The following is a 10,878-nucleotide window of genomic DNA, read 5'->3' on the forward strand; positions in this document are numbered from 1 at the left end:
GCGCTTGAGAAACAGTTTAGAGAGGAGAAATCAATCTACATATAAAATATTGGTCACAGATTATTGGTCACTTTCGAAACAATAATGGTCACAGATTATTGGTCACTTTCAAACAATAAAAGTATAGCGCATCCACTAGTAATTATATATTAATAAATCGTTTTTTACCGATGCAAATATGTCAGAAATGATGCATCGCAATATAAATGCCAACTTGTAGCCGATGCACACTTTTTAAACCGATGCATCGCATCGTTAACTTTTTATGCCGATGCACCGAGTGAATCGGGGAATCTTCCCATCCCTATTACATATGTGTAGTTACACAAACAAATGTTTTCTATTTATGTATTTGGTATTTAGAAATGAACACAGACTGAATCAATTTTAACCATGGATTAGTTACTTGATTGTAATTGTCTTGCAGCAAGCCACAGGGATTTGCATTTCATCACAAGACAGCCATGTTAAAAAGAAAACGATAAAAAAAAATGGGTATAAATCAGACAAATATTCTCATGGGGCTCGTTTGAAGGCTTCTCTGATCATCACATTTATAGAAAGTTATCTCTGATGTATCAATCTGATTTGGAATCCAGTTAAAGGTGTGTTTTTCTGCTCCACTGGTGTCACCAAACAGTGTGCTGTTCTTTGTACTTTATTACTGAGTTACCGGTACTCTGGATCGTTTCATTCTTCAAAGCTCATCTCAGAGTTGCTGTCATAGCAACAGGTCTATGAGCTCAAACCTGAGTGAAGAGTTCAGAATTTGGTGGCAGATTATTGATTGATTGATTGATTGATTGATTTATGAACAAAGTAATACTTTTATTCAGAAAAAGCAGGTATTAGGGCCACTTAATATAAAGTGGGACCCTTCTACAAAATGGGACATACATAGTTGGGGGACAGGATCTTGTTTTCCATCACTTCACCAGTAATAACACTCAACAACACAAAGGATGTGTTCTTCCTTTTAAACAGCAAGACAGAGTATAACTCTATGGAAAAGACTGCAGATTCTTGGGAATAACAGGGAAAAAGAATAGGAACAGGACCGGGACATACAACCATTTATCTTTATAGGCCTACAATCTTAATACAACCACAGTTCTGACATAACTGGCTATTTTTATTCACTATTTACGCTTATTCACACCAAGAGTGACATTACCACACAATGCAAATAACAAAAAGATATTTCACAACAAATCTATTTACTTTGCAAGCCACAAATCTTTGTTTGTTGGCCTAAGGAACTGCTGAATATCTGAATGAAGCTAGAATACGATAAGTTGGAAAACAGATTTCATGCAAAACACAACCCATCACTAAAATATGAACAATATGTTGTCAGTCTCCTAGAATGAAACTGTTATAGTAAAATAGTGTGACAAAGTGATATAGGAATACATCAAAATGCAAAACAATAATGCAGCTAATAATACAGCTGTAAAATAAGCATTCCAATTTGTTAGCAATTATTTTTTCTTTAGATCACATCGCTTTCTTTTGCTCTGCTTGCTGATAAGTCATTTTTCATATCAATAGTAGTTTTAAATCTTGTTATATAGTTTAGTTTTATTATATAACTAATCTGCACCTATGCAACATACATAAATAATTGTTTTCAGGAATCCATACACATGCATTGTTTTGTTTGACATCTTAGTGTGAACTGGACTTAACGTTATAAAAAACTAAATGGATAAAAAATTAACCAAGTTCTAAATACTACGGGGAACTGAAATACTACGGGATTTGAAAGTGTACCACCATGCAAGACTACAGCTTGGTTTTCAGGCAACAGGGAGCTCCTTCAGCCTGCCAAGGCACAGATGTGCTCTCAGTGTGGAGTGGAGGGGGTAAGAGAAGCTGACCTGGCAAAAGCTGGCATTTGACATGACTGAATCATGCATAAACACACACATACTCTGCTGAGTAAAGACTTCCCTTTGCCTGAGTCTTTCTGGCATTCTGATGGGTTGTGTTTGGAGGCTGTAAACTGAGATACACACTGTGGCTGTGAATCTACCAGACGAGAGCTAGAAATTCAGCCACCACTCACAGCATGAGGGGAAAGCAGGTATCGGGTTCCCAGACAGACTGAGAGAGGGAGAAAGAGGAAACCTGGTGCTTAACTGTCAAGTCTGCGGTCTGTTTGTGTAAAGCTAATGCTGTGGTCATGTTTAGAAACCTCAATGGATAAAGTTCATGCATTTAAAAAATGAGTGACAGTTAGCTGGTCTCAAGTAAAAGTTTAAGAATAAGGAAAAAGTTAAGGTTCTTTAAACAAACACAAGCAAAACACTGGCTTATACCAGGACTGCATGATTAATGAAAATAAAACCGAAATTGCAATATGGCTTAGTGTGCACATCAAATAGCAGATGCTGTGATTTAATTAAATAAATATATGTGCTGCATGTTTCAAAGTGATACAAGGCACTCTATTCTTTTACATGTGAGTAGCAGTGTCTCAGAGCGGCTTGGTTTGCTGTAAATGATGCTAAACATGAAGTCATCTGCTCTGATTTTGGGTCACTTATAAAATGCTCTCCATACATGTAATGAGAAGTGCTTATAAACCAGCTACTGCCAATAAAGAAAAGCTTTATGAGCTCCCTGCAGCTTTTTGCCAAAATTAAAAACTTGATAGTTTAATAGAGAAAATAAGACAGTCATAAATAGTAGTACTGTAATTTTACACAAGTACTGTAAAAAAAAAAAAAAAAGAATTTTTAATAATTGTTACTCATTTTTACAGTGAATAATAATAATAACAAAACAACAACAATACATTTTTTTTATGTTCATATTTAAATATAATCACAAATTTTGTTCGCCAAACTGTGCAGCCCTACAAACAAGCTTAGCAAACCTGGAGGTTGTTCTTTGTTATCTTTTTTTTATTATCAGAAAAATCACAATTCGGCTTTTTTCCTCAAATCGTGCAGCCCTAGTTCATACTCATGATCTAAATCAACTCTTACTGTAAGTGCAGGTTGGGGGCTCCAGATCTTTCCTTTCTTTTCTTCATGTTCATGAGTATAACAGCTGGATATACAACAACAAGTCTTTTACTCAGAAGTGAAACTAGAAAGAGTCTCCAGTGACAGGTTTATCACGGTTGCAAAAGCACTACATTGCGTACTGTAAAAGTCAGCTACCAAACTATCAACTCTTGATTATAAAAGTTTCAGCAATTCCAGCCATACTTCCTTTATCTTCATCAGAGCCATCAACTGTTCGATCACAATTCTTGTGCATTCACGTCTCAGCTTGTCCATGGCCAGAGCAAATATCCACTTCTGTGTGAACTGAGGTCATGACAGTATTTGTTGTTAAACGACAATCTTCTAAAAGTCGTGTCCAGGAGTGTTCTGTCTTTCTGAGGGCTGTGAACACGAAAATACAATGTGAAGAATGAAAGGCAAATAAGAAAAAGCTTCACTCTCCTCCGAACTCGACTAATAAAGTGTGTATACAGTATGTTGCCAAGATAGTCAGAGACACACAAACACACCGAGCAATGAGGGAGAGGGCATTCTCATGATATCACAAGACCCTGGGGGAGGTGCAGCTGTTGCCCCTACCTCACACCGGCCCATCGCTGTACACACAGTTCTGGGAACCAAGAGAATATCAGTGTCCTATCCACTGTTCCCAGGCAAATGCTTTTGGCTAAATGCAGCCCCAAGGAGACAATAGGCAGGATCAAAGAGCAGAGAAACCCCAACACAAGCTTTAAGCATGCTTACATTCAACATTGACACACACTGCTGCAAGACAGCCTAATACAATTACACTGACACAAGATCTACAGCTCTTTGCATATATGCATAAAAAGATGTTTCACTTAAAAAATTAAATTTTGTCATGATTTACTCCTACAATTTACTTTAACACTAATTTTGCTCCGTCACAACATTATAATATACAGTATGAAAATTTGATATTCAATTTGAGATTTGCTTAAGATTACCGTGTTGATTTTTTTTTTTTTACAATTATGTTTATTAATTATTAATGTTAATAGTGATAATAATGATTGTTGTTATTACTATTAATAATTATTCATGTTTTTTATAGATTACTGGGTATTAGATTACATAAAACATAACCTCATGGTGCTCTTTCATCCTTTTTTGAGCTTGACAGTTTTCATAAAGTTGCTTTAATTGTTTGAACAAACACAGTGTGAACATTCTGTTAAACATCTCCTTTTGTGTTCCAGAGAAGAAAGTCAGTCGGGGGGGGATAATTACAAAATAAATCATTTCATTTCCCCTTTACAGGGTTCCCACACCAAGTAAAAAGGTGAGATGGAAAAAGAGATATGAGAGGGTGAGTCACAAAGTACCAAAACCCTAAATGAATAAGGGCATGAATGAGTGCTAAAATGAGATTTCTCCAACAAGCAGTATGGCTGAATAGAAGGTTTGATTTGATTAAGCCCTGTAATCCCGCGGCGGGTGGAACAAACTCAGTGAACCCTCACAATAGCCTGCATTCTGCCCGCCCATGCCAGTCACTCTGAGCTATACAAAGGCAAAAAAATAAAAAACCCTGAACGTGTATAAAAAAGAACACAACAACAGTCTGCTCACACACTGCCTTTGTAGCACTCAAAACTACACCAAAAATATAACACCAAAATATTGTCTGTCATCCACTAATCACATGATACTGATATTGCGCTTTCTTATGATTGGCTGTAAAGAGCACATTCTTTGCTGGCACTGGGTTAAAAATAAATAGAAAGGAAGATATAGATAGGTGTGTAAGAGCAGGAACCGAAATGCTCAGCTGTCGGAAAAGGCCTGCAGTAATCTGCCTGTCACTGCCCTACCAGTGACCTATGACCCCCGTGACCCTGTCTATGTGCAGTAAACCGTGTTGACACTGTGATTTGGTAGGAATGCTAACTGAACTGATACAGCAGTGTGTGAAATATTAAACATGCTGTCTTATCAAGGAATATCCAGACGTTGTAAGGCATTAATGCAAGTCTGAAAGAAATGACTGAATATATAAATATATATATTCCTTTGGTTTTCTATAAAGGATAGTTGAATTTGCTCTAGATCACAATTTCAAAAGCAATGTTGTGTTGAACGATACATACTTGATAATATTTACTTAATACTTAATAATCAAATGCTGATCTACGACAAAATAACTGAGTATCTGCAACATGAATATTACATAACTTAATTATTCAGTCCTTTATTTACTTCCTTTATTACTGTATTTAGTTTTGTAGTGTTTTCTAGTGTGCACATGCAAAGTACAATAATAAAGAATTTCACACAAGGGTTTTCCCCACTGTACTCTTTAAGTATTATAAAACAGATTTATTTAACACCCACAGTACATCCTAAAGTGTAATTAGAATACATGACCAGAACTTTGCTGAATGGGCATAGCATCCTCTTCACAACAGTTGTAATACAATTTCTCAAGGTCTGATTATTCACAAATAGACCATAGATTTCTCTATCCTCTAGAAAAAGAAGAAATTTATCACTTACAAACTGCCTCTTCTGGGAAGACTCAGCTCCTTCTGAAATGAAGAAAGAAGAATACAAGATTAAATGTAAATCAAATTCTAAGATGACTGTATCGCAATTATTACACAAATAACAGTTTGTTAACTTGTGCATAACATTTCATGGAAACTTAATTTGATGCAGACATTAAACCATCCACCGGGTGGCACAATTCAACAACCACAATTCAACTCAGGTCACATTGCATGAGACATATTTACATAGTTTAACTTGAGTGAACTCTTAACAACAGACCTTTCTTTATTATGCAGTGTTAATACATGATTCAACTAATGATTAGGTGAAACAGAGGCCTGTATAAAGCTTCACACATACTGAAGGCAAAAAAAAATAAATAAACACCACTAGATGGCAAAAGTGAACCAATATTGCAAACAGCTACATTTACCTTAGAGCAGTGCATGCCTACTGTTAGTTGGACTGAGAAAAGACAACTGATATCAGGTCCAGAGGGACAGAGGACAGACAGAATAAGACCATTCCATCTGTCGCCCATAGTCACTCTCCTCTCTAGTGTAAATATCCAATGCACAAACATTTGAATTAAAACACTATCCCCCGGTTTCACAAACAAGGCTTAAAGGGATACTCCACCCCAAAATTAAAATTTTGTCATTAATCACTTACCCCCATGTCGTTACAAACCCGTAAAAGCTTTGTTCGTCTTCGGAACACAATTTAAGATATTTGGATGAAAACCGGGAGGCTTGTGACTGTCACATCGACTGCCAAGTAAATTACACTGTCAAGGTCCAGAAAAGTATGAAAAGCATAGTCAGAATAGTCCATCTGCCATCAGTGGTTCAATCTGAATTTTATGAAGCGACGAGAATACTTTTTGTAAATACTTTATTTTAATACTATACTTTAAGAATACTTTAGAAAACAAAAATAACGACTTTATTCAACAATTCGTCTCCTCTGTGTCTCTCCGCACCACCGTAGCGCCATTTTGGAAAATATCCACTGAACGTAAGCAGCGTACGTTCTTCTGTGTCAGCCGCGCCACAGGGATGCACTGTTTTCGTTCAAATCAAAGCGTAAATACACGTAGAAAACGTATCCTTGTGTCACGGCTGACACAGAAGAGTGCACGCTGCTTGCGTTCAGTGGATATTCTCCAAAATGGCGCTACGGCGATGCGGAGAGACACAGAGGAGACCAATAAAGTCTCCTCTGTGTCTCCTCTGTGTGAATAAAGTCGTTATTTTTGTTTTCTTCGCATACAAAAAGTATTCTCGTCGCTTCATAAAATTCAGATTGAACCACTGATGGCAGATGGACTATTCTGACTATGCTTTTCATACTTTTCTGGACCTTGACAGTGTAATTTACTTGGCAGTCAATGTGACAGTCACAAGACTCCCGATTTTCATCCAAAATATCTTAAATTGTGTTCTGAAGACGAACGAAGCTTTTACGGGTTTGGAACGACATGGGGGTAAGTGATTGATGACAAAATTTTCATTTTGGGGTGGAGTATCCCTTTAAGCCTAGTCCCAGACTAAAATGCATGTCTGGGCTGTTAACTGAAAGAAACTTGCACTGACTGATCTTAAAATATGTCGGTGCCATGTTTTGTCTCAAGATGCACATGAGTAATGTTATTTTCTAAGGCACGCTTATAAAAGATACTTAAATGTCCTAATTGAACCATTAATCCTGGCTTAACTTAAAGGTCCCCTGAAGTGCCTTGAAACACGCAGCATTATTCTATGTGGTGACGTAATTTCAACTGAAACAGGAAGAGAGGGCGGGACATATCGAGCAGCCCCGCCCCCTTTTTAAAATAGCCAATAGCGTTTAGTTTATATCTGCTCGGGCCAGAGCCGTTGAGCTCGGTAAAGCCGATGAAACAACGTGAAACCAGACCTCATTTGCACCTATCGAAAGCATATTTACACTGTCTGAATCATTCCCTATCGCCTACATTGTGCACTACGTGCCATTCACCGTACAGGAAATACTACACTGTTAACAAGTGACCGATCTCAGCCGCTTCAGCGTCTATTTATAGTGCAGGGGGCGGGCGCTTCGGATTCTAGAGAGCATTTGATTGGTCAGAAGATTTGATGAGAAGATAAGGTACGATGTGACGTAAAAAAAAAATCGTTGTGCCGTTTTGGTGGAAGTGACAAACTGCAAGCTTTGAATGCTTATATTTTATAAATGCAAATTTTGTCACTGTTTTGGAGCACACTGCCTTATAGATAACCTTAAGACTAACATATTGATACTAACACCCAAAAAACTTTAATTTTGATTTCATGGGGACTTTAAGCCCTGTCTGTGAAACCAGGCCTATGTGTGAGAAACAGAGTCATCTATGAAAATAAGATGTTTAAATAATAATTAAATAGTGCTGTTATAGTATAGTACTGAACCCATTCAAATATTCTTTTTTTTTTCTCCCCATTACAACACTGATGTTTTTGATATAATTAAAATTTATTTGTATAGCACTTACGTATTGCTCCAATTTTTTTTTTCAATGGACCCCTTTCAAAATCTAATTTGATATGTGGAGTTTTACATTTTTCTATCAAAACAAAATCTGAACAGCGAATTAGTGTTCTTGACAAATAGCCAACACAAACAATGGCTTTTAGATAAGACCCCATTCATCCCATTCAATTATGGGATGTGTTTACAGGGCCCAACATCCATTAACAGTGTGGGTGTATGGGCAGAGGCCACGTGCTGTACTGATCCTTACGGATTCAATTCATCCAGTTACACAAAACAAGCATTTGGTAGTGAGCACATTCTGTTGACACCATGTTTTCTTTCATCTGGCTTATCAGTCACTTTCAAATAGTGCAGTATTGAAATCAGAAGTGTACAGTAACTGTGAAATAGAAAAAACAATCAATTGCAATTGCAACTAAATTTAGCATATCATCACAGCAGTAACTTGATTTCCACTAATCATCCAGAAAAACAAAAACAAAACTGATGAACAAAACAGAAGTGAGGATATAACGGTTGAAATAACAAGCTAGTAGAGATTATGGAAATTATGGAAAAATTGATTATGTCCTGGCAAAAAATTATCTTTTTCGTTAAGTTTATGACCATTTCCTTCAACCCTAAAACAACGCGATGCATAACTCAGAATAAATACAGAAAATTATTTTATATTAACAATAGACTAGGTGGTATTTTTATGGACTTTTGTATTCTTTCCATTGTCGTTTCCTTTGCAAAACATGGCTAATTTTTATATAAAACAGCTGTTACACACACAATAGAATACACATTGTCATCTCAAATGTGATAACTCTTCTTTCAATTGTGGTTGTCAATGGACTCTTAAAGACATGTTTGTTCAGAGAATGAGAATGATTCTTGTTTCAGTCTCATCTCTGGCTGAGAGTATAACTCATTTCAAGTGCACTAAAAAACTTTAGCCCTCCACTGAAATCAGCTCTTATTACTGCAGGGATACTGGACAAGTGGAGAAAGAACATTATTAAACAACAGAACAAATTCAACCGTGTACTGAGCAGGAGAGAAACAGCAGGTGAAATTATGAGAGGATAGAGAGTGAGAGAGTGAGCGAGTGAGCTGCAGCTGTATTCAGAGCGTGTCTGTGAGACATCTGTCTCCCCACATTGGTGGAAGACTGAGTCCTCCTGACCCATCTGCAGAATATTAATACAGCAACCTCTCAAAGTGCAGCCTTAGCAAAACATGAGCCTACTTTTTAATTAGCAACTCCACCGATACCAGCCTGATATGCCTGGAGGCTTCATATATGGCAGCTTTTCCTGCTTTTTATGTCAACTAGAGATCACTTTCCTCCTGTGCTGTGAAAAAAGTACATCTCTCCCTCTCTCTTGACCTCTGTAGCCCTTGCCTCTCTCTCTCCATAACAAGCCTGAAGTGCTCATCAGTGCATTCCCACTGCTCTGACTGAACTCAGGTATGGATACATCAGCCTTCAAGCGCTGTAGATGGACTAAATCTTGGTAGCTTGTGTGTGTAAAATGAAGTGAGTATCTACACTTGTTGCCAAATCTGATTAGTTGTGAAGCAAAGCAGCACTGCCTGATATCTGGATGGTGTGTATGTGTGATAGTGTTCAGGGGAACTGAGCCCAGCTGCGTTATGAATGGCAGGAAGGAGAGCGTGCCATAGAAATGTCCATACCTATTATCTACAGCTCTGCACTGAAAACAGAAAAAAATAAGGCAAAGCCAGATTGTAAGATTGCTATGCGTTTTTTAATATATTAATTACGTATTTGAATAACTGCAAACTTTTGTATCAAAGCAAGTTTGTGATGCTTCTGAAAAATTGCCATCCAAAAAAGCCCTGTTTGGACAGGACTAGTTTTGAAAATGATATCTGAGTTACAATTCTTATCACCTGACGTCCATGATTTCTTGTACCAATTCAGATGGGACTAACATTTAATTGTTTATTATAGATGTGGGACTGGGAGTTTTCTAGATAAGGGTGTTAGTGAGTCGTGACGTAGTTGTGTGCATCATGTATGATTTACAGTATATGTATGTTTTAATGAAATATTTATTGATATAATTTTTATTTATTATAAATAAACTTCATGTGTTTAAAGACTTTGCCATGATTTGGCTCTCCTTGTTAATATTTACTATTTTATTTTTTTGTCAGATACCATCCATAATGAAAAGTGCAGCATGTGGAAGATTGTTGCACAAACAGTAGCTCGGGTAAAAAAAACATATGAAGAGAAGCGTTGGGACAGTACAATATCAGCAATCAGAGACATTCAGATGGGATCAGATTTCTCAGAGGACCACAATTTTTCAAACATCCTCCAAAAAAACTAGTCCCATCCAAATAGAGCTTAAACTTAAAAGTAGGGGAAGAAAAGCAACTTGGATTCCAGATAATATACTAACCTACCCTACCCTAACCTAACCTAAATAACCAATAAAATAAAATAAACAACAAATAAAAAAAATAAAACAAGATAACAAAATAAAAACAACAATAATATTGTGTCAGTGTTCACCTTTTTTTTCTATAGTGAAGTGGACTTTTTTATTAAAGGGGTCATAAGATGCGATTTGAATTTTTCCTTTCTCTTTGGAGTGTTACAAGCTCTTGGTGCATAAAGAAGATCTGTAAAGTTGCAAAGACTAAAGTCTCAAATCCAAAGAGATATTCTTTATAAAAGTTAAGAGTCAGCCACGCCTACCTAAAACGGCTCGTTCTAACACGCCCCCACATACCTACGTCACGATCTGGGAAGATTTGCATAACACCGCCCAAATGTGCACGCAAAGAAAGAAAGCGTGGTTTCAGGAACAGCAGT

General features: G+C 36.9%; 1 protein-coding gene across 1 annotated transcript in view; it reads right to left on the minus strand.

Moving 5' to 3' along the window:
- LOC107717134 (microtubule-associated serine/threonine-protein kinase 2-like) overlaps positions 1-10,878 on the minus strand; it is a 133,141-nt gene that overhangs the window by 62,040 nt on the left and 60,223 nt on the right. The window contains exon 4 of the mRNA XM_016523800.1: positions 5,535-5,566. Coding sequence (XP_016379286.1) covers positions 5,535-5,566 — 32 coding nt within the window. The remainder of the gene's footprint in view (positions 1-5,534; positions 5,567-10,878) is intronic.

This window comes from Sinocyclocheilus rhinocerous, unplaced genomic scaffold (assembly GCF_001515625.1).
Source record: "Sinocyclocheilus rhinocerous isolate Xijiao unplaced genomic scaffold, SAMN03320098_v1.1 scaffold690, whole genome shotgun sequence".
Lineage (NCBI taxonomy): Eukaryota > Metazoa > Chordata > Actinopteri > Cypriniformes > Cyprinidae > Sinocyclocheilus > Sinocyclocheilus rhinocerous.